Source organism: Nasonia vitripennis (assembly GCF_009193385.2).
Source record: "Nasonia vitripennis strain AsymCx chromosome 5 unlocalized genomic scaffold, Nvit_psr_1.1 chr5_random0006, whole genome shotgun sequence".
In the NCBI taxonomy this organism is placed as follows: Eukaryota; Metazoa; Arthropoda; class Insecta; order Hymenoptera; family Pteromalidae; genus Nasonia; species Nasonia vitripennis.
This window is the reverse complement of record NW_022279657.1, coordinates 739,503-764,817: the sequence shown is the minus strand read 5'-3', so window position 1 is coordinate 764,817 and position 25,315 is coordinate 739,503. Positions and strand designations below refer to the sequence as shown.

The 25,315-nt window shown below is 37.7% G+C and overlaps 2 protein-coding genes and 1 long non-coding RNA gene across 7 annotated transcripts in view; 1 reads left to right on the top strand and 2 right to left on the bottom strand.

Moving 5' to 3' along the window:
- Positions 1–4,326: 4,326 nt before the first annotated feature.
- Positions 4,327–25,315, top strand: part of LOC107981563 (tetraspanin-1) — a 172,291-nt gene continuing 151,302 nt past the window's right edge. For 2 of the 4 annotated variants that reach the window (XM_031933075.2, XM_031933074.2), the window contains exon 1: positions 4,429–4,823. Coding sequence is in view for 1 of the 4 variants with exons in the window: in XM_031933072.2 (XP_031788932.1) it covers positions 4,758–4,823 (66 nt within the window). In the remaining 3 variants the exon portion in view is untranslated. Of the gene's footprint in view, positions 4,824–25,315 lie in introns of all 4 variants that reach the window. The other 2 variants (XM_031933072.2, XM_031933073.2) reach the window with 2 other exon arrangements.
- LOC107981565 lies at positions 4,849–7,599 on the bottom strand. Its single transcript, XR_001729472.3, has 4 exons — positions 7,349–7,599; positions 6,918–7,154; positions 6,715–6,821; positions 4,849–6,631 (listed from the first exon to the last, which is right to left on the bottom strand). It is a non-coding gene; the product is annotated as an uncharacterized LOC107981565 (long non-coding RNA).
- Positions 14,463–19,568, bottom strand: LOC107981564. 2 transcript variants are annotated; one of them, XM_031933077.2, is made up of 6 exons: positions 16,575–19,568; positions 16,360–16,498; positions 16,118–16,286; positions 15,159–16,055; positions 14,769–14,981; positions 14,463–14,696 (listed from the first exon to the last, which is right to left on the bottom strand). In XM_031933077.2, exons 1-4 carry the CDS (start codon positions 16,577–16,579, stop codon positions 15,616–15,618), a joined length of 753 nt encoding a protein of 250 aa, XP_031788937.1. In that variant the 5' UTR covers positions 16,580–19,568; the 3' UTR covers positions 14,463–14,696; positions 14,769–14,981; positions 15,159–15,615. The 2 variants fall into 2 exon arrangements, with proteins under 2 accessions (XP_031788937.1, XP_031788936.1); XM_031933076.2 differs by having other exon boundaries at positions 14,481–14,693.

Here is a 25,315-nt window from a genome sequence, read left to right as displayed (position 1 = left end):
AGAGGTTTCAAAGATATGAATCTCTACGATTTGTGCGAGACATACGCTCCGGTTTCAAGACTGGCACTAGTCAGAGCCGTATTGTCTATCACGAATAAGTATGATTTCACAATGTGGCAACTAGATGTAAAGGCAGCATTCTTACACAGCCCTATCAAACGAGATATCTTTATGGAGATACCTTATGGTTTTGAAGAGTACGAAAATCAAAGACAGAACAAGGTTTGGAAGTTATGCAAGTCTTTGTGTGGCTTGAAAACAAGTCCAAAAAACTGGAATTTGCACTTTACAGAGTTTGCAAAGAGACTGGGATTTACTACATGCAACAGAGATCCTTGTCTGTTTGTTTACACGAAAGGTAAAGTATGCATCATCTTGTTGCTGTACGTAGACGACATACTGTTGTCAGGAAACGATGTACCACGCATGAAAGAGATTCAGCAAGAGTTGAGCAGAAAATTTGATATGAAGTTCTTAGGTGAGCCTAGAGAATTTCTAGGGATAACGATCACCAGAGATAGGAAGAAGAGAATCATCAGACTGGATCAGCACAAGTTCATAACGAAGATGTAAGTGAATTTTGGGTACGCTCAAGCTAGAGCTCAACCGACTCCAATGATCACGAATCAAGTTTTGAACAGACAACGAAAGCAAAGAGAAAATGAACCCACAGACAAACGTATGGTAAATCAACGATTGTACAGAGAAGTAGTAGGTTCTTTGTTGTATCTGGTATCAGGAAAGAGACCAGATTGGGCTTATGCTGTAAATGTCTTGAGTAGTCACCAGCTCAATCCAACTGAAAACGAATGGAAGATGGTAACGCGAGTGTTCAAGTATATTGCTCACTCGAAAGAATGGCAGATGACGTATAAAAGTTTAACAGACGGTACGGAAGCTTACTCAGACGCAAGCTTCGCTGATTGCAAGAACTCGTTGACAACGAGTGGTTACGCTGTAATGTTACATGGAGATACGATCGAATGGAAAACCCACAAGCAATCCTACGTAACTCTCTCAACATGCCAGGCCGAATATGTGGCCCTTAGTGAAGCCTGTAGGGAATCGATAGGGATGTGTCTATCGATAAAATTAATTCCAAATGTAATTAGCTTCCCAATCATCTTATGGTGCGATAACAAGGCTGCAATCGCCTGCACAAAAATGGATGGGAGTATTAAGTTGAGGCATATGACAGAGGTACACGAGGATTATGTCAAGCAATGTGCTGAAAAGGGTTTGGTTAATATTAAGTGGATTGAATCAAAGGAGCAAAGAGCGGATATATTTACGAAGCTTTTGCCCTCTGAAAGCTACAACAAATTATATAATCTTTTATTAGGTAATTAACATATTTCTCTATGTTGCAGAATAGCTTAATCATTCCACAGCAGAGGCGCAATGGAAGGCGAAGGAAGATCGAACGAGAGAGTCAGGAGAGAACGATCCAAGGACACCGGAAGACACCGGGAGGGAGTGTTAGAATATACGCTGTCTCCCGATGCCAGCGCCTCCCCTCCACCCTTCTCTCAACGACAGCGCCGAGCTCGGCAGCGTCTCGCGCCGCCGCCTCACTCTTCAGGTAAGATTTTGGCATGAGATCTCAGGTGAGATCTCAGGTGAGATCTCATGTAAGATCTCACGTGAGATTTTGCAATAGGGTTTGAGAAAGTTTTTCGTACATTTTTTTGTTTTGCTATACATGGAGAATTCAAGTTATTTTTACCAAAAGAGATATATATGCCCTATCGAAAATAAATGACGTCATACAGTGACGTCATTAAATGACGTTATTTTCTGTAGGAATTGGCAAAATGACGCTATTTTATGACGTTTTTATTTTCAACAGGTTGTGCGTCATTAAATGATGTCATTATTTTCAACAGGGCTACTAAAAATTTAAAAAATGACGTCATTTCGATGCCTATAAAATTCTTAAAAAAAAATAATAACGTCATATTTCGTTGGTAGGATGTATCAGTGATTGCTTAAAGATATTATGTAACCTTGGATATTTCATTTCATCAGATATTTATGCACTTATAAGTTTATCAACATCATCTGCATTGTTCAGTTTATGATTTTTATGAATAAAAGCCAACAAGTGCATATGTTGTGAGATGTGTCTCAGCTAAGATCTCACGCTACAATCTCATCTAAGTAATTTTTTGTTTCTTACGCGTTTCAACCCATTTTTAGTCAATAAGTGTTTTTTTTTTTTTTTTTTTGAAAAGTCGAACTTAGAAAATTTATCGCAAATTTTGACTTAAAAAAACAGTCCATTTTTCAAAAATTTTTTAAGTTTTTTTTTTAAAGTTACCAATCGATTGAGAATGATTTAAAACGCATAAAAAAACAAAAAATGCTTAAATGAAATTTTGGCATGAGAATCGTGAGATTTCACTCAAGATTTTTCCATAGGGGAACTTATAGAGGATCCCACTAAATGACACAGTGCCACATGCATTTGGACACAGTTTTACGTAGCGTATAAGTAGTTCGGGCGAAAAACCGCAAGGCTACGATAGCTTACGACTGTATGTTGCTTAGCCTATGTAGCACGATTTGATTTAAGACTGTAGAGTGTATACTATAGATAAGAAGGGTCAACGCAATCTTCAAGTCAACAGGGCCTTTCTCTAGTTTCCCTGCCTCGCATTAAAAAGCAATCGGGTCGGAGAGTTGACACTGACAAGCCGTGGAACAGAGGATTATTCCACTGGTCCTACTCTACAAAAAAATCTGTTCTGATAATTCTGGAAATAATGGACTTTTCGCGCTCTTTGCCAGAGATTAGAGGGAAGATTGCCGATGCCGTGTTAAAAATGCGTGGCGAATTCGATCATGACGCCACTTGCGGCCTGCGATCGAACTATACACATCTAGAAAAGGAGCGTAGGGGAAGTATACGCATCAAGCGGCAGTGGAGGAGAAGGGAGAGGCGCTATATATTTTTAGGTCCACCGCGCCTGACGCGGCGGAGGAAAAGTGACAAACGGCGACTGTCGAATTTGCGCATCCACACCTCGCGGTAGTTCAACCAACACCAAATAACTATTTGGGCATATTATTGGACTAAAAAGAATGTTTAAAGAACAACATAAGTGAAAAAAAATTAGAATCTAAAACTTTTGAAAACTCAAGATTGAAAACTTTAATTTTTTAGAGGGATTATGGTTAAACCGACACAAACAAGTTAAGCTTAAACAAAGCTAAATTAAACTAATAAGCCACCCCAGCCTCCCGATAAAAATATGCTACTTTCAGTTTTCATATGCCAATGACGATCGTGGCGGCACGGTCTACGTTGTTGCTTGGTATTCTTATGCACTCGGGTTCGATTCCAAGTCTCAGCAAATTTTTTTTTTCTACTTGCTGATAAAATATATACTATACAATAATAACGCAATATGCCATTCTACTTCTGCAATTATATTTCAATTTAGGTAAGTATACGGTACAGAGGGGACCTGCAATGTAAACTACCATTATTTATAGTTTTTTACGTAAAGAAAAAAATACAATTTTAAATAAATTTAAATTATCTTATTAGTACGATAACGTTTTATTAATTACATTGATATTAAAAAAAAGTATTAATTTGTATTCCTAAAATTCAAGAAGTTTCATTGTATACTTTTCTTTCATAAACGATTAAGAAGTAAATTATACCTATATTTATTGCAGGCCCACCGTATACTTACCTAAATTGAAATATAATTGCAGAAGCAAAATGACATATTGCATTATTATTGTATACTGTATATTTTATCAGCAAGTAGAAAAAAAAAGATTTGCTGGGACTCGGACTCGAACCCGAGTGCATACGAATACCAAGTAACAACGTAGACCGCGCCGCCACAATCATCGTTGATGGAGAAAAACTGAAAGTAGCATATGTTTATCGGGAGGCTGGGGTGGCTTGTTAGTTTAATTTAGCTTTGTTTAAGCTTAAGCTTAACGTATTTGTGTCGGTTAAACCATAATCCGTCTAAAAAATTAAAGTTTTTAATTATGAGGGTTGATTTCATAAAGACGATCATGGCCACTGACATTAAGAGTTTAGTCTGTAATAGAGTTTATCGATGATTGTTTATAAATATATCATTGTTTATGAATTATATTCACCGCATAAGCCCGAATCCTTAACAGTTACCGCCGCTTATGTTATTTCTCCTCTATTCTCTGCCGCGCCGCAATGTGATTGTGTACTCTCTACTTCCCTCTTCGCCGCTGCTGCTGGTGAGGAAGCTATTTGCGTACGGCCGCCCCCCTACTTCTCCTCCGCTGCTTCTAGATGCGTATAGTTTGGAGCGAAAACCGCAGGGCGGCGCTACCTTACGACTGCATATCGCACGGCACACTTTCGCCCATGCTCATCGGCAATCTCTCCTCTAATCTATGTTCTTGCTCTTCTGCTTTTCTGTCCTCTTTTTCCCACTCTATGGATGGAGCACTTATAAATATTTTTATTTTGTATAGAGCAATGAAAACAAGCAAAGATTGTAGGATGGGATAGAAATGATAGAAAAGCGTAAGAGTACCGAACGAAAATTAACATTTTTTTCTATACATAATTTTTAATTATTACTTTAGTCTCCAAAGAATAATTTTTAAGATATAACCTGCTGAAATATTCGCCGGAAAAGTTTATTTATATTTAAAACAAAATTGTTCCCATAATGAAGTCTGAATAGTGTGTAGTTTGGACAATATTCGATTATATTCATTATATTTTGTAAAACTTAAACTTAAAAATGGGTGTTTTTGAATGTTATGGAATAATCAAATTCATGTTAGTTTTTGTAAATCTGGTCTTTTGGGTAAGTATTTTCACCTACTTAATAATTCTGTTTTTATAAACTTGAAATACATAACAAGATATGAATTAAAGCTATCGTTTATTTACTGGTGTGATTTGTGAAAAATTGATATAGCTAATTCAAAAAATGAAATGTTTTTAAAAAATATTAGAATTATAATATGGGAATGAAATATGGTATCTAGATATGCTTATGAAGCAATAAATACATTTTTACAAGATTTGTGTATTACTTACGACCCTTTTGGAGGGAAAATTATCGTTCCGTCTGGTGATTTTAGACAAACACTTCCTATAGTACGCCATGGCAATCGTACAAAAATGATGGAGTAATGTATAAAAAAAAATAAATTATGGTTATCTTTCATGAAATTATCATGAATTAAAATTTGAGATTACAGAATAAAGATCATGATTTTGAAAACTGGGTTCTTGATGTAGGAGAAAATAAAAATGCAATAGAAATTTTTGGACATAGAATTAATTCAAATGATTTATCGTTGAGAAATAAAGTGATTTTATCACCATTAAATGCTTATATATAAAAAATTAATGGAAATATAGTTGAAAAAATTGATGGTAAGAGTTTTGTATTTTATAGTAATGATAGAATTGAAAGTGAAAATGATGACAATTTGGTAGATTCAATACCAACAGAATTTCTAAATTCATTGACACCAAATGGATTACCACCACATAAATTAATATTAAAAAGAGGTACGATAGTTAGTTGTGTAAGAAATTTGGATATCGATGGCGGCCTTTGTAATGGAACAAGAATGATTATAAAGGATATAAAAAAACATATATTAGTTGGACAAATCATTACTGGTAAATATTTTAGTAAAATCGTCTTATTGTCACGACTTGATCTAAGACCATCGTTAGATGAGATTCAGTTTCGAATATATTTGCGCACTACAGTATTGAGTCATGGTCAATTATATGTTTTTTGTCAAGAAACATCGAGAAATAACTCAAAGTTATTTTTCAGTAAGTAGTCTATTTGCTAGCAAGATGAGGATTTATTAAAAGATAAAACGAAGAAAACCGAACACCATAATACAAAAATATATACAAAAAACATAGTATACTCGAAAATCTTTTTAAATTAATTTAATTTTTCGCATAATAAATTATATTTTAATTACTATATTATACTCTGTAATACAATAAATATAAAAATGTATATTATAATCAATCTTTAAAATATTATATAAATAAACACGATTAACTGGTCTAGTTATCGCTAATGTCTACAAATATTACAATCAAAAATAATCAAAAAAATAAATAAATTCTTATATATCCTAGTCATTTTTTGACTTAGTCATTGCCATCATCAGTTCTAAGTATACACTCTAAAGTCTAAAGAACAAAAACGCGCTAGGAAGAATAAATGTTTCGATTTCTTCTTTGGAAAAGTATAAATCATTACTTTTATACTTTTGACTACCCTGATAGCATCTTCTGATTACAGAAGCGATTACCATCATCATCTACAAAATCTAAAATAAGACTACCATCAGCTCTTCCCAAACATGTAACTGCTCGCTGAAAGTGGAATTTGTTATTGTCAATATAATATTGGATCAATTCATGCTTGATTTCTTTGTAAGAATATTTTGCACAATAGTTTAAAGAAATTTTCTTCGTTTTTCCTATAACACCCATATTTTCGAACTTCTTGTTATATTCAATTCTGTGCTTCCATCCTACATGTATCATACGATTTATTATTTCTTTATCATCTGATTTAACTTTAAATTCATCTTCAGATCTGTTTGAGACTTTTTAATTATTAGATGACTTGAAAATATTAACAATTGTTACAAACAAGTATTTATTAGTATAAAAATGTTACTTTGTTTAAATAAATTATTTCAATTTACCATTTTCTTCGAAACTTTAGAGTCTACTTTTTTCGAAAAATGCACTTTATCAATAAGCTCTTTAAAACGAATTTGTCGTTTTTCACATAATTTTGGGACTTGGTGATCTATAGTATAATATAACGTATTCGATTATTATAAAAATATTTTAATAATTATTATAAATACAAGGCTTTTTTAGGGAATAATTTAGGGAATAATACCTTGTAAAGGAGTAAAATAATAAGTTGTAACTCCTGGCTCCAAAATTATGGATTCTTCATTGGTTTCTAATAAGTACATTTTTTCGGAATCATGCTTATACTCTAAAGTACCTTCTCTTCAAAAATAATCTTTTAGCATACTTTTTTTTATAAAAGTATTACTAATCTTTAAGAATTTTTTTCATTTGTGCTTGTATTGATAATGGTGATCTCTTTCCTTTCATTATTCGTCATTTTCTACATACATACATAGTATAAATAAAATGATCTAACCTTAAATTAAACTTCTGATATAAAAAGTAATTGACTTAGTGTTGTAAAAAAAGATGCAATGCTCATATAAAGAATTTATTATGTCTATACGGTTCATACACGATCTCAAGATTTTATACTTATTTCATAAAAAGCGAGGCGATGCTCTAAATACTTACAAGACCGTTAACAAAATTCTAGCGTTCGACAGTTCGACTTTTCATGCTCGGGCTGCGCTGATGCGCAGAAAGGGCAAGGCCTTTCTCTTTCCGTAGCAGAAGATCGCGTATTAGCCTATTTCGTATTGCTGGCGTATAGGCGCTTCCGTAGTGCCTAAAACCATTTAGACATGGCGTCGATGGCCAAAACCGACGTACCAACCTCCAAAAAATTCACTAGCAGCATGGCTCACTAGGACACGCCCAGCGCGGCCGTGTCGGTGCGAACGCTCGGCTGAGTGATGGCCAAGCATGCGCAGTGATTTCGTCCGAGCCAAGGCGCGAATGAAAATTTTTGAATTTTCCAGGTTATGTGTATGGGTTGCAAGACTTGCAGAAAGAATGACTTTCTGTTTAAGAACGGAGCTGAATCTTGCTTTCTTTTTAACCCACAGCTGTTGAAAGACTTTAATTTAATATCGAGTCTAAATGATGTCAAAGAAATTTAAAAAAACTCAATTTATATGAAAGTAGTGTATCCTATTAACTTGAGACTTGACACGCAAAACCATTGCATGTACTTTAACATATTTATAAAGTTAGAGTATTGAAATTGAAGCAGAAGATCCAGTTCGTACCAAGTAGACGCTTTTGGCGGATGTTTTTTGAAACCAACTGGATCTTCTAGTCATCGCTAATTTATCAAACTCAAAAGTGAGCAATGGAGCTCAAAAATTAAATTTTTTTTAACTGTCTTGTTCAACAATACGTCGGCACATTAGAAAAAGGCCCGCGAGAGCGAGCAATGAAGCTCCGAAACGAAAACCCTTTAAAGCAGCTACTCTACGCTCCGAGACTCCTGATACTATTTTTCTTTTTAAAGTACGTCGGCAAATCGTAGGAAGGCGTGCTAGAGCGAGAATCAATGCTCCGAAACGGCAACCCTCAAAACTAGCTGCCTTACGCTCCGAGACATCTTTATCGAGAGTTTATTTTTTAAACAAAAAGTGTACGTTGGCAAATCGAAAGAAGGCAAGCGAGAGCTAGCATCAAAGCTCCGAAATGGAAACTCTTAAATCAGCTACCCTGCTCTGAGACTTCTTATACTATTTTTTTTTCTAAAGAGTACGTCGGCAAATCGGAGGAAGGCTTGCGAGAGCGAGATTCAATGCTCCGAAACGTCAACCCTCAAAACTAGTTGCCTTACGCTCGGAGACACTTTAATCGAGAGTTTTTTTTAAACAAAAAGTGTACGTTGGCAAATCGGAGGAAGGCGAGCGAGAGCGAGATTCTATGCTCCGAAACGGCACCACTTCAAACCAGCAATAGTGCGCTTCGAGACTCCTTATACGAGAGTTTTTAAAATAAAAAGAGTTTGTCGGCAAATCGGAGGAAGCCGAGCGTGAGCGAGCATCTAATCTCCGAAACGATGACCCTTAAAACTAGCTGCCTCACGCTCAAAAACACCTTATACGTGTTGTTTTTTTCAAAAAAGATGTACGTCGGCTAGTCGGAGGAATCCGAGCGACAGTTAGCATTAAAGCTATGAAATGGAAATTCTTAAAATCAGCTATACCCCATACTCTGAGACTCTCATATACTATTTTTTTTAAAGAGTACGTTGGGAAATCTGAGCTGCGATTAAAAATTATGTGGCTCGATAACTTGATTGCATTTTATTCACAGCTGCATCTGACTAGTGCACATCTTATGGAATTGTTTATTGCTCATTATTATACATATTAAAGTATGTACGTATAAAACGCGTATACAAGGGAAAAAACAAAAAATTTTTAAAGTTCACGTCTGGAACATTATTTCCTTTTTTACAAAGCAATTTTAAATACAATTTCGGTCTAATTGACTGAATACATAATAAAAATACCTTTGTTAATGTTAATTCTGAAATAATTTACTTATGCCATTATATGGCTACTAGCATGAGCATGTTAATTCATATCGTTTTTGAATCTATATTTGTACATATTAACTTTAATATTAGGCTGAAATAAAACAAACGGTTTTAATTAAAACCATGCACTTAAACTTAGAACGCACTTAAGTTATGTGCTTTTCACTTAGTCTATACACACTAGACAACACAATATTATTAATAAAAGCTTCTTCCTCGGCCTCGGCCTCTGCCACGTCCTCCTCCTCTGCCGCGTTTACCACGAGAGGATTCGTAAAATGCGAGCGATTGAAGTAGCGATGCCAGTCACTGGTTCATGGCATCGTTTGCTTTCATCCCCTCTCTCGTACCCCGACCTAAAAAATTATTTTTTTTATTGTAACGCACGGACGAAATGAAATAAACAAGAAAAATGTTAAGTACTAACCTCTCCATTTTCTGCGTGGATTGGTCGATGAATGGCAGTCTCACCGTCCGAGTGCTCATTAGCATGATTTTCAGCAGCGGCAACAGCAACACCGTTTTGCTCGCGCAATAACTGGAGCTGATGATTTAAGCATAAAATTTGGTTTTCCAAATTTTGTTGCATCAGCTCAAAACTTTGTTGCGGTGGAGGCAGGTTTTGTTGGTACATAAACTGGCGTTGCTGCTTAAACAAAAATTACTCTTGAAGTTATATGTACATACAAATTGTATAATATACGAGATAAAAAATCGTATTTATTAACGTACCAGCTCTTGTTGTTGCCACTACAGTTGTTGCTGGTAATACAGCCATTGCATATGCTGCACAGATTGCACTTGCACTGTCGGTGCTTGCGCAAATTGCTGCTGTTGCTGAAGCACTTGTGGCAGATGTGGTTGAAACTGGTTTCCTGGAGCTTGCATCGTTGGTTTTCCTAGGACAAAATTATAATTAAATAATTTCTACTTCGATAAATTAAAGATAAAAAATTATGTCACTTAAAGCTTTTAAGCAATTTTGAGAATCAAAATTTAAAAACGTTTGAGGCGAAATTAAGGGGAATTACATTTATTGATTTTACATGTATAGCCATACGATGCAATACATTTCGTCAATCATTTTTATACTATAAAATCAAGTTTCGCATGTTTCGACGACGCAGTTTGCGTTGAAAAGAAATTTTAAAACTGCTCAAAAACGTCTCGAAAAATCGATCTTAAAATCATCCCAAGATCTTAAAGTGACAACTTTTTTACGCGAAAGGAGACAAAGTAGAAAGAGAGAAAGAAAGAGCGTCAATCAACCAGTGATTATACTTTGTACCTGAGCTTGTTGTTGTCCTGGGTCTACTCGAACCCGTCCTGCTCCGATTTCTTCCCGATGTAGACGCGGCTGCTCACGCAATACATCTTGCTGCTGCAGTTCTTGATGCTGCTGCTGTTGTAGTACATGAGGCTGCTGTTGTTGCTGCTGTTGATCTCTACCGGACATGTTTATTCGAGAACCAAAACCTAAATCAACAACAAAAACAATTATCGACTTTTTTGTATATTTGATTTAACAATAATGTGATGTTGCGCTTTTTATAATCGATTCCGGTGACGCAAACAATCAGTTTACACTAGTTTTTACTTCGATCTCCGTACCGACTCTCCCTGCGCGTCCCGAAAAAAACGCATTCGGAACGCCGTCTACATATTATTTCTCTCACGCAAAAGAAGGCGAGTCATAATGAATATTAATGGCGTCCTGCGGCGCCAATTATGAATTGGCACTATTGTCTCATCCTGACACCACCTAACGCGGTGATTCGCGACGATAACGAATAGTACGGAAACTGCTAGTGGCGACGCGCCATATTTTCCAACGACGCTTGCGAGTGTCGACGCGCCTTTACACCTACTGTACGCGAGACAGCTGCGCGGCTTTCCCTCTCTCTCCGAGGCTTACGCGCGCGTTCCCTCTCTCCGCGGCTATACACTATCGTGGCTGCCATATGCTCGCGGCTCGGCGCTTACCTACTCGTACGAATGTTTTTGCGAGCGAGATACGCGGCGAGGATGCGCAACGGTCAGTTGCGGCCTCATGGCTATCGCGCGCGGATCTTCTCCTATTCCCGAGGACGACGCGAAGCCTCCTGGTGCCGTCACGAGCAACAGGCATGACGGTTCTGCCGATATAACAGCGACCCAGGGTTTCTGTTGGGCCCCATTAGCGCTATTTCCGCGAGTGATGCTCTATCAGTACCGGGGAGCCACCTCTGGCTCCGGCGCTGACGGGTGAGGTTAGGAACCCCAGGCGTGCCGGATAACCGGAAATATAATTCAGTGTTGTTGATTCCCCGATGCATTTATCACAAATACATGCGAGAATCAACGGCTCGAAATTATGTGTTGTAATCGCGTGTCGTTATTCTAACGACACGTCGCAATAATTAAAATACATTAATTTAATTCATATAAATACACTTACGTAAAAACAGTTCGTCGATTTCGGCTACCACTTCTGCGCTACTCCTCTCGTGATGATCCATATCGATATGGTAGCACTTATGGCAAAGTAATAACAGTAACTTCACCTATTTTCCTTATAATACAAGTTCCACGCCCAACAATATATGATCCAAGAATAACCGTCAGTGATAGGATAGGACAAAGCGGCATATTTAACGTTTCAGTTTAAACTTTGAAGTGCGAATTCATTGTTATTCAAAATTTAAGCGGTAGAAGAATTAGAAGCGGTTTCAATAGGTGGCGTGACGTCTTGAATTAGCTATAGAATATTTAGTTTGCTTTATTGTTTCGGTCGAAATTCAAATCTCATCTAATTCTAATACATTCTTTTATTGTGAAAACTACACGTTAGTTTACAAGGTAGCAAATAACATTACAAGATATCCACGTATACTAGTTGTTCAACTAATCCCTTTATTCAAATTCGACTTCGATGAACGAATTCGATGTACCGATGTATTTATTCACAAAATAATAATGTTTTATAATAACTATCTTTGCCTGGCTAGTTTAGAGAATTTTAGTTTTCGGAGCTGCTCTTCTCGGATTTGCTTGCCTTTCTCCGATGTTTCATCATATTTTCTTTTATAAAAACATGTTATATACAAACTCTCTTCGCCTGAGGTAGCGCCTGATATATATATATATATATATATATATATATATATATATATATATATAGACACACACACACACACACACACACATATACACACACACACACACACACTGAAGTCTCGGCGCGTACAGGGCAGCTAGTTTTAAGAAATTTGTTTTTGGAGCTGCACATCTCGGTTTGCTTGCTTTTCTCCGGTGTATCATCGTTTTTTTATTTTATTTTATTTATTTATTTTTTTTGAGATATTCTTATACTAAAACTCTACACAAAAATAACCCTGCACCTTACACAAAATAACTGTACACACATATTTGCGACACGAAAAAAACTCTACACTGATATTTACTACACAAAAACTGTAAATAATCAAAAATGCGTGTAGAGTTTTTGTGTGTAGTAAATATCTGTATAGAGTTTTTTCGTGTAGCAAATATCTGTGAAGTGTTATTTTGTGTATGGTGTAGGGTTATTTTTTTGTAGAGTTTGTACGGTGTCACAAGCTCTCTTTGCCTTTTAAATAGTATTTTGAAATTTTAATGTCTTTATACTGAGTCAAAACTTTGATGCCTCTTTTTTTTCGAATTTATTATATAATCCAACGGCATATCGCTTTAGCATTTCGATTGTTGGCTCAAAAAATAATATTTCTCCACAGTCTCTGATATATTGTAATGATAAAAGTATTCCACGTATTGATCCAAATTTTAGAGAGCCTCTTCTTACTTTTTCCATGTTATACGCACTCCATATACGTTCTGAAGTAGCATTCCAATTCGGAAAGGACAAGAATTTTAATGCGAATTTTGCAATATTTCTAAATAAGTACTCTCCCTGGTCGTTCTTGTATTATTATTATTATTATTATTATTATTTGTATTTCTTGTATTCTCTTACGTGGCCCCAAAAATTGTCAACTTCTTCTTGAATACAATAAGGGTGCAATAATAAGTTTGACCATTCTTCGTTTATTTGAATCATAAGAACAGGATCATGATCATTTACACGTTTAGGAAGTTCAAAGAAAAGTTCGTTTAAGTCATTATATTTATTTTTATGAAAATCTAAATTGAGTACATTTTTAGGATGAAAACACCTCAATTACTCGCTAATATTATCTGAAAAATTACATCTTTTTTCAGGCCCCAACATAACTCTATTAAGAAAGCTTGGCAATCTTGGTGAAATTTTAGTTTAATAAAAACATCAGTTACTGCTTCAAGAAACTGTTCAACTGATTGACATATAATTATTTCATTTAATGGTTTAAAATGCTGTTCATCTTTCGGATCAATTGTGTGTATTATCAATATAATCGTCATTCATATAGTTTTAATAAATCAATATATAATTTTCTAACAATTTCTTTATTTTCAAAAATTAGAGGCTTTTCGTACTGTAGCGTTTTGTTGACCAGATATAATTTGAAAAATAATTCTACAATCATAGTATGATATAATTCATTAATAGGATTTTGAAAGTAGAAAAGTAAATCTTTTGCTGCAACTTTTGGATTTTTATCATTTTTAGCACTACTTTCTGTTAGCTCTCCTTCAAAAAATAATTCAAAACAACTCCATCTACGCTCGACTCTATTCATACCCCGACAAAATTGTGCGGACACCGTGCGGTCACGGTACCGTCCAGCGTGCTCCAAAACGCTGTCACGCGTGACTGCCAGGTACCTGTGCAGATACCGGTCATATGACGAGCATGTGCAAGAGCATTTTGACGGCAGGCGAGCTTTGAAATGCTGCATGCGTGCAAGCCTTTTGCGGGCACTGTGGCGAGTATTTGGCGGCATCGTGTTTGCATTCTGGAAAAATTTTGCTTTTAATTGACACGCGTGCCGATAGTGTGCAGGCAATATACGAGGGTTTGTGGGGGTATTGTGCGGGCATTTTCCGGCATTTTTGGGATTCTGTGCCCGCTTGTTGCAGGCATTTTCCGAAATTCCCGGAAACGCGCCTGCCCGCATTTATTGGAGGATATGAGCCTCCAATATAAATGACTTGCAAACAAATAATTTTATTATAAATTTATTAAAATACTTATAATTATTAATACAATAACATTTAACAGTGCAATATTTACAATAACAAATTTAATAAAGATTTAACACTATTTTACAAAACATTGAAAATTTTGTAATTATTAAAAACAAATCTGTACAATACAAAGATAATAAATCTATCGCTATATCTATTATTATATTGTCACAAGCAGCAACGCAAAAATTTTCTCTTCTTCGTTGATGGACTCCTGGGGTAAATCTTCCATCTGCGAGGTGAAAAAACAGCTGCTGCTGGTACTGCTTCTCTCGGTGCTCCGGCCAGCTCTTGATGTTGTGGCTAGATTTGCTGCTGAAAAAGAAATCATTCTATTAATAAACAATGTGAGGCTTGTATAAGGGGGGTGGTGAGAAAGGCCCCGACCTCGCATCTCTCCGTATATGTGCAAAATTTGAACTACCTAACTTCGACAGAAAACAAATGGCATGAGAAAGTGTCTTTAAAGGGTAGTAACTTCTGCTGCCGCTAGGGATTTGACAGATCTCAGTAGTATCTCGAACTCTGGGCAGCAAGATGGAAGGCCACCTGCTATCCATACAGATTGGTTTAGATCCTCTGCAGCTTCTTTACAGCAATCTGTTTAAGCACAATTATTAAATTAGTAAATGCTCAATAAAATAATAGGAATAATAAAGGTATTAAGTGGAAATGTTTAGAGGAAAGATTGTGATTTGAATTGGGAATAGGCAGAATACATTATTTATTAAATATTATAATATAGTTATAAAAGAACATAGGATTAATGCTGCTTACCCTCTATCTGGATTTCCCAGGTACTGCAAGGGCTGACATGCTTGCAGGTTGATCCTGATGATGTTGCAGGATCGACGATGTGCTCAAAAACAGAAAAACGCAGAGATAATTAGCAACGAGTATTATAATATTGAGTAAATTGAATTATAAGAATTTTTAAGGGGGGGTGGTGAGAGAGGCCTCGACCTCGCCGCTCTCCGTGAGGTTCATCCACATGAGCGGCAGCCCTTCCACGTACGGCCCCTGACATTTTTTCTATTTAAATGAATATAAATAAAAAAAAAAAATACAGATAATTTTGAACTAAAATGTCAGAGAACGTAAAAAAGTTCACATGTTTACAAAAAAAAAAACTAAAACAATGTATTATAAAAGGCAACATGTGTACTTTTTAGCTGAAAAGAAATACATTTGTTAAATAGAATAAGAAGTGAGTGAGTGAGTGAAGTGGCTGAAATTATAAAAAATTAAGTATAAAACTAAGTTTCCCCAAATATATCGGTGGCATCGCTGTCGGAGTCTCGTCCATAGTTGTCGTCCTCGGTGCCGCAGCTGTTGTCATCTGTGCTGCTGTCGTCGCTGTTCCTGTTGTCACTTTCGTCGCCGCTGCCATCGTTGTCCTGCTGGCCATTGTTGTCCTCGGCATAGCGCCGTTGTCTTCAGCATTAGCGCCGTTGCCCTCACCATCATCACGGTCGTTGGTCTCTTCTCGTTGATGTTGTTCTTCGAGACGTTGACGCTGAACTTCTGGCTGATCCCAAGGAGCAGGGTTTTGTGCAGGCCTCTTCATCTTGCGACGAAAGCCTTCCTTGGCGCTTTTTAATGCTCTTATCATGGCAATGGTAAAATCGTCGTCCTGTGGCGCGAGTAAGGTCTTCTTATCGGCCGGCATTGCCACTGAAAAAAAATGATTTAATTTTAAGATAAAATGAATAATTAAATAAAAACATTGAACGTACCCCTGCAAGCCTTGGCAAACTTGCTTTCCTTCAAGGCCAGAACACCATCTCTTTTGGAGGAACTCCAAGTGACATGTCGAAAAATGTCCTCGTCTACCTTGCACTCCTTCAGATATCTAGCCGCTGAGTCGATGTAATTAGCACCACCTAGGCTGATCAGATAATTTACCTAAAAAATGTTTTCAAATTTAAAAAGAAGTATAAGAAATTAATTTATACCGATAAAAAATGCCGATACTCACAAGTTTGTCGTACGCCTCATCACCAGCAAAATCAAATGCGACGATATCGGCCGAAGTTTTAAAAGGCAGATATTCAGGACGAACTGCCACCTTTGGCGTCTGCCTGTTGGTAATTCCTTTTACCATTTCGTGCACGGAACTGAAAAAAAAGGAAATATTAGGGTGTTGAAAGCTCTTAAAATACTTGGGATAGAAATAAAATGTGTTCAAAATACTGCATTAATTCCTCCAGCTTGACGAGTCTTTGGTCCACTGATCTGAAAATAAATAAAATTCAATTAATATGATAAATATGTAAATCAGTTTTTGTCCAAATTATCGATTTTTGTGGCTAAAATCTTGGCCATTTGCGCAGTTTCAGAGGCGGTGAGAGAAGCTGTCGAGGAAGATGCTGCAATTCCTACAGCATTCGGTCGACGAAAATCCATCATCTGCGGGCGTGTCGACAATCCTTGCTTCGGTGGTTGCTGTTGCTTCGATGTCGACGCTCGTTGCTCCTGCAACCTATGATTGAGAGTCGGTTGAGGCTGCGACGCAGAGAAACCGTTGTTGTGGGTTTGCCACGACGACGACGATGACGACAACGATGCTTCGGGCTGTGATGATGATGGCGGTGGCACTAATTTAGAGCGCTTGTCCTTCTTCTTCTCATTTTTGTTCTTATGTCCTTTATATTCTTCTCTTTTTTATCTTTCTTATTCTTCTTGTTCTTCTTGGCGTGCGGTTTAGGCGGCGGTGCAACGGCCATTTGGCCAGCGGGCTGAGCGAAGAAGCTCCTTGAAGGGGTGGATGGCATCAACTCCGATATCTTGGAATAGGCTGAGCGAAGAAGCTCCTTGAGGGGGTGGATGGCATCAACTCCGATATCTTGGAATGTGCCTCGGTACTTAAAGCAGAGCATAAAAAAACTCCGATTAATGATGAAGAGCAAGGACGATCAAACAAATTTTCAATTTTTACGAAAGTTTTTAAAACGAGATAGCAGTAATCGTCGGATTTGACGATATTTTGAATTATTCCGATGAATCCGTTTCGAAGATAAACTGTACTATCCGGTCGAAGAAGAGAGAAATGGACGTCTCCGGTAACTACTTTTCTATATTGTTCGTAATCGGTCGAACCATCGATCAATGGTGTAGGACCTCTCGCATGAGCACCGATGAATTTCATCAGATTCGCGTCGATGTGTTTGGAAGAAGCTGTTCCACAGTTTTCCGCTCTACGGTTGGCAATTTGTTGCAAGTGCTGGCTAGGCTTCCTGCATAATTTTCGGCAATACGACATATTGCTTTCGTAAGGAAAAGCTGAAAAAGAATCTAACGCCCCGAAAGCCCTAACATCATCGGCAAGATGCAACAAAGTATGAATATTGTACGACAAAAATTCTATACCATACACGTCAGAGGCTGTTTGAACGAAGAGCTTGATGCAGTTTTCAGCGAAAGCTACAGATTCGGGTGTAAAATGAGGATTGATTAAAATTCTTATGTGAATATTAATCTTAGAACGAATGAAAGAACTCAGAGTGAGTTCCAACAAAAGGAAAGGGTTGAGTGAGTGAAGGGTTCTTTTTAATTAACACACACGATTTCGCGGTACACAAAAAGTACTTGCTTTGGCGTAAAAACCCTCACGGTTTAGAGGGAAAAGCCTCAGCAAGTGTAAGCTTTATTGAAAATAAGGAAAGGGAAACTATACAAATAAAAGAAAGAGAACAGTGACTCTAAAAGAGAAAAAACTCAAGTGAAAGAACGCACGCAAACGGAAAGACGCGAGGTACCTTTTCCGCACGCAGAGAGAGCTCTCTTACCGCAAAGACGAACACAAAAACCGCCGCTGAAGAGGGCGTTGAGCAGGCCTCGTCGTAGTCCGCCGCTGCTTCCGTCCTGGCCTGGAGGTCTGGAAGCCGGGCCTGGGCAGCGAAAGGATGGTCCGCAACCGTGCACCAAGCGCGCCCCGACGTCTCGGGGAGCCAGACGCTTGGCACGAGGGCAACAAGGGGTGTTGCCGCTGTTCGCTCGCCCCGAAGGAGTCACGTACAACACGTGGACATCTTCGCCAACAAACCTTAAGACTATCACCTCGAGGCACACTCACACACTCGCACAAATACACACACGCGAACGACGCGATCGCGAATTTTCCGCTAAACACTACCAACACGGCGCAGAACGAGGTGAACAGTGATAGCTCTGAGAAGAACACGTCACTGGCTCACCGTCAGAAGAAAAAAAATCGAAAAGCGTAAGGAAGCCAAACGTGCGAAGCGCTATGCAGTCCGAACAGGAATCCGCGCGCGCGGGTCCTTCGCGCGCTCGCAAGCAGGGCCGGCGGCGCGCAACTCGACGCATGCGCGCGCGCTCTCAACGTCGCAACGGAGAGCGAGCAGCGGCGCGAAATTCAAAAAGCCTAAATTTACACCTACACTACTTGAACGAATAAAACGAACTGAACATTATGGATGCGTGAAGCAGATGAAAATGCAAATAAAGAGCGGGATTAACTAAACCGTTGAAGATAACAGGAGCGGTATATAGAAGCAACTGTCTCAATTCGGTGGCTTTAAATTTGCCATGGTGGTTGATGTCGACTGGTTTTTGCGCAAAATCTTGCGGGCAGTAATTTTTTACTTGCTCTAGTCGATCATCGAGGATTCGTACAAGATTCGCGTCAGCGATTTTAGCGGTTTTGACGAACCTACCATCTATTAATCCTTGAAAAATTTTCCCCATTACACCCAAACAGACGAGGTGCATATAGTCGAAGACCGTACTCTTGACCAAATTTATATGAAGACTGAGATCGATTAGAGGGCAATCTATACCTACGCTATGGTGATCCGTATCCAATTTTTCAAGGTATTCGTCTTGTGTACGAGGTCTATGATCGACTCCCGTATACACCATCACTCCTGGACGTATATTTTGACCGCGAACCCAACATCTCGAACACGGAGCCCTAGAACTATGCGAACGGTGACCTAACGAAAACGAACGAGCAAGAGCATCGGCGACAAAGCACCTCAAATCAACGGAGAAATATTTACCCATGAAATCTACACCGCTCTGAATAACCTGACGCACATCTCGATTAAACGGTTGAAAAAAATCTTTCGCACTCGTTGGCTTTTTGTTCCCTTTAAATACTCCGACGATCTCTGATGCAAAACGATTACCAAAGTTTGCTATTCTGATTTGAATCGGCCACAAAGCGATTTTACCTACTTTATCAAGAGAAGCACCGTCTGTACTAAAATCTATTTGGATATGCTCTTTCCGCAAATGTGGGGGAGTCGAAGACAATATCTTTAGCAAAGCCTGCTCTACGCCAAAATGAAGGTACTCGCCTCCAGCTACTTGAGTGATAGGGGCAGAGTAGTTTGGAGTTTTTAAAATAGTTCTCGGGTCCACGTGTATACTCGAAAAACAGCCGTGTGTTTTTATCACTTGGATGATAGCCCTGATCTGCGTGTGGGTCACGTTCTGCTCCGCAAAAACTGTAGCCAGCCTATCTTCAAAATCGTGTACGCTCTCTATACCATCGCATAAAACCGATTCACATTCACTCTCACTCTCGTCGCGATCACTCTCATTCGGGCTGTTAATAACCCTATCATTCGCACCATCATCAAGACAGCTCGCCGGACGGGGTTCATCGAGATCCAGCTCGTTCGGGCGATAGACGGGGGGGGGGGGGGGGGGGGGGGGGCTCTACAATGGCGGTGCAACGATTCTGAACCGACGGTACATATTCGGAAGCTCTTTCATATAATCTTAATATTTCGGCTCTATACGCAGGCGAACAATCTTGCAAACGCTTCCTACTGCGCATAGTTAAAATTCGATGCATATTTCAAATCAAAATCGTACTTCCCGATAATCAGCGCAGCTTATTCTTTGAGGCGGTTTACACAATCAGCAGATGATGAACTCTACCTCTTGGCGTAGCCCAGATCTTGCAGTAGTAGCTGGATCTCCTAATAGCAACTTGGATGTTGTGGTCCTCTGCAGCTTCTTTATTTCAGCAAGCTGTGGAAGCAAAATTAAAATTAGAATATAATTTATTTATATTGTATATAAAAAATACATATAAATGCAGCTGTACAGGTAATTTTGACAAAGAGATCCTCTAAAACTCGGTGAAGAAATTACCCTCGCCAAACCAATATGCGGGCATGGATCTCTTTACAAGTTTACAATTAACTTGAATTAGTAAAAATAAGTAATATTTTCAGATTCAACATCATTTTTATATCATCTGTGCAAAATTTCAACTACCTAGCTTCAGCAGAAAGCAAATGGCATGAGAAAGTATCAATATAAAGGGTATATAGTGGCTGGTACGGATAGTCCAAATCTGAAAATCTTATATTTTCATGCTGTGTGCTTTCTACTGCAGCTAGGGACCTGGAATTCTGCATAGATAATATAAAAATTCTGCTAAAACAGATAATCATGGCCATTTAAACTTTATCCAGACCCTTAGACCCATCACTGACATAAGTGGGCACACATTTTGACTTAATGATTCTTTCACACAGTTGTCAATCTCTATATCAAACTGACTTGCTCAGCTGTTTTCCATTATAATTTTACGTGTAGAAAACTATAATTACTTTCCATGTCACCGTAGATAAGCACAACAGACTCAAAGAAAAATAGTATTGCATAATATACTGCACACCTAAATGTGAAGATAAAAAATATATTTTGAGGTGACACGCAAAGTAATTATACTTTTCCACACCTAAAAATAGAATGCAAAACAGTTCTACAAGTCATTTGGATACGAAAATCCACCTCGACAATTTTTTCATGAAATCAGCCACGCCAATTCAAAATACGGGCATGGGCCTCTAGGTCAAGATTACAACTAACGTAGTTGAGTAAAAATTAATATGGTTAGTTGTTTCTGCATGATTTATCAAGTATCTGTGCAAAATTTCAACTACCTAGCTTCAGCAGAAAGCAAATGGCATGAGAAAGTGTCATTACAAGGGAGTAGCTGGTACGGATGGTCCAAATCTGAAAATCTTATATTTTCATGCTGTGTGGCTTCTGCTGCAGCTAGGTAGCTGAAATTTTGCTATTTAAAAAATTATGCTGAAACTAATAATCGTAGCCATCATCACAGGACAGTTTCGCTTAAGCCCTTTGATCACATATGTGGGCACGCAATTTCACTGGTTAGACGTTGAAATCTACCTCTTGGCGTAGCCGAGATCTCAGCAGTAGCTGGAACTCCTTGCAGCAAGTTGAAAGGCCACTTGTTGTTCTTGTAGATTGTGTTGGTCCTCTGCTGCTTCTTTTCAGCAAGCTCTGTAAGCACAATTATAATTATAACATACTTTATAAAATAAGAGGAATAATAAAGGTAAATAAGAGGAAGTTTTTAGAGGAAAGATTGTGATTTGAAGTAGGAATAGGCGGAATACAATATTAATTGAATATATAATATATAATTATACGGGAACATAGGATTAATCCTACTTACCTCTCTGGATTTCCCAGGTACTGCTAGGGCAGCTGCGATGCGTGCAGGTTGATCCTGATGATGTTGCAGGATCGACAATGTGCTCAAAAACAGAAAGTGGCAGAGAGATTTAGCATCAAGTATTATTATATATATATATATATATATATATATATATTGAATATAATGAATAATGAGAATGAGAGGCAGAATGAGATAAAGTATGAGTGATATATGAGATGAAATTATTATGAGAGAATAAAGCGAATTAGAGAGAATGAAAAACGATTAATAAAACTCAATGTCCAGAGAAGTAGTCGCAAATTGTAGGGTGCTTCTCTCTGGACCTGCTGGACGGCTGGACACCGCGATGAAGAATGCAGGTGAGCAGCCTCTTCTGGAATCTGCAAAAAATACGAATGCGTTGAAAAATTCGAAGGAAACCGGAAAGCTAGATTATCACGGAAGAAGCTATGCACACGCGCGCGATTTTTCTAATCTGAAAATCGGCGTGTATAAACAAATTATCCAATTTTCCGAATAAACATATAAAAATAATATATTAAACTTACCCAATTGAGTTGATTAATCGGTAGCACTGGTGATTGTCGAGTGTATGTAACTGATAACTTTGGATAATCAATGATTATTCAGTGTGACAAGATTTTTACTGTTAACGCACGAGTCGCAAAAGCAAAAAGGAACGTTTTTCCGAGAATCCGCTATACTTGATCCCTCCACCGCTCGCTATAGGCGCGAGCCGGGGAAATCACATATATATGTGCGCGTTTCAGAATAATATAGACTCTGCTGCTGTAAAGCTCATCGTGCGAGAGAGGAGAGCAGTCTGTCTCTTTCTAAAATGGGTGGAGCAAACGTGTGGCGCGTGCGCGCAGACGCCCGATTGGAGATGCCGCGAAACCGTTGCAATTCAAAAAGTTTTTTAATTTGTAACATAGTTTTATGCAGTGATTAACAATTATTTATAATAAAAAATTAAACTTGTATCAATTTTAAATCGAAATTTGATGCAGTTGCGCGAAAAAGCCGAATCGTATATGCGTATAAAAATATCACGTATATGCTTATACAATCGTATAAGATGAAAGGGTCGTCATAATAATATAATTAATAAAAATTGGCAAGGAACAAAGTCCGGTGGATACATAATAGCCCAAATTAACAAAATCAACAGCCTTAAAATATAATACATTAAAAAGCCTTATTTTGTGAATTGCGTTTTTCTAAGTTTCGCAGCCAGCATTCTGCGGGAATTTCGTTCCGACAGAATGCTGTCATGGCGAGCAGTACTCCCAGTAGGCATTCTGCTAGCACTCTGACAGCGCCAAATGTTAATAAATTTTGAACCCTGGTCGAAGGCAGAATGCCGTCATGTAGCTCCTCAAAATGTCGTCATAATGCTGCCATGAGTGCCAACACGGCGTGACCGCAAAATTCCGACATTTTGACTTCGTTCGTGCCGGTGTCATACAGCCGGCACTCATGGCCGTCATTCTGACAAAGTTTCGTGCTGTCGCAATGTGAGCACGCGTGCTGGCACGCTGTTCCGCCAAAATGTCAACATTATGACTTCCCGAATGGCAGCAAAAAAAAAAAAATTGTTGAAAATTCCAACGAAAGAAGTTTTGGGGACGTCACAATGACGGCACGAGCGGCCAGCATGCGTGACCCTAAAATCCCCGGAACGCGACGTTATCGGGGCACTGTACCGATAATAATTCTGGTTATTGTTTATTACGATTACTTGCAACTTTATTAATATCAACAGCTACTCGCAGTATATAAGGACACAGTTGTCCATGATTTGTAACAAGTGTTCGTGGTCGAGTGGTAAAGTGCCAGCCTGCTAACCGAAAGGTTCAGGGTTCGATCCCCGCTCGGGTATAATTTTTTTCTTTTTTCTTAATTTAATTGCCGGCACCATGCCGTCATTTCCGTGTCCCGGAGCAGGGGTACCTGGACGTCACGCGTGGCCCATTCCGTGCAGTCTCAGTGCTGTCATTCGGCCGACATCATGTTATCAGGGTATGGAGTAATTTAACCATCTAGTATTATTTGGTTTTATAGGCTGTAAAGGTCTAATTTTGATTTTATTTGCAAAATTTCCCATCGATTACATCGATTTGGACTAACAGAAATATAATTATACAACAAATGAGGGATCTGTTCGTAAATTGGAAGTAGTTTTTTAATTGCATCCTTTACGCATAAATGTTGAATGTGACATCCACATTTAAAAACTTTTAGGCCAGAAATTTTCTTTTTTAATCTTTCAGCTACTGAATTCATTAAATTGCAGGTATCGGAACAAAAAGAAATAATATTTTTTAATGTAAGTTTCGAATGTATTAAGTACTTTGTCACATATGGTCTCAGCATCAGCCTTACGATGTTCATCTGTATCAAAAACAAGGACTATTCCCCACAAACTATCGTGGATACGACCGAGATTTTCATGGAAATATCGGACAACGATACATATTGATTGTTTAACAGTTATATCTGTACTTTCATCAATCAAAACACTGAATTTTGTCTTTTATAACGTTTCTATCAATTTCATTTTATGAATTGGTGCAATAACGTTACATATAATATGAGTAGTTTTTTTCTATCTAATTCAGTATTTTGTAAAATTGCTGAATCAAAAGCTAAAAGTTTAAAAAATGGCAATAGCGTATCAATGAGAAGAAATGATAACATTTGATATACTAGAAGAGCACTAATTTTGATTTCTGTTATCGCTTGTTGAAAATCTATTGTATCTAATACGTCAAGGTTACCGGACTAATTTTGTGTTTTTCAGTAGAAGCGTGCTTTTTTAAAATTGTTGTATTAGCAGTGAGAATGACATCACAAATACTGCATTTAACTTTAAAACAATCATCGTTAACGGGCTTTAACCAATCATAAATTTCTTGCCATTTTGAATTAAATTTATGCCGGTATTTAGAATGTTTCTGTACTTCTTTAGTGCCACAACCTTGCGAATGAGCATTTAAATAACCATTTTCATCATGTTCTGCGGCTAAAGTATCTGTAGTTAAAATAGTTTCTTGCGAACTATTATGTAATTCATCATGATTATTATCTACATTTTGTAATATCGCGGTACATTTTTCGATATTCTTATCAGAATACTCTGACTCTTCTACATTGCTATGTGATTTGTTGACATCGTCCTGTAATTTTTCAACACTGTGTTCTGTCTGATCTACGAGATCAGAAGTAACATTATTAATGACTTGAACTCGATTATTTGCATTCAGAGTTATTTGTTGCGCGAGCTCAATATTATTAATATTATGATGATTAATTATATTATAATATTATGATGATTAATGATATTAATACTCAATAGTATTAATATCATTATTTTGCGTTGTGACGGCCGAGTGCACGTCAAATGTCTAACGGCTAATCATGTACTAATTGTAATAAGATTATTGTTTCAGCAAGCTGC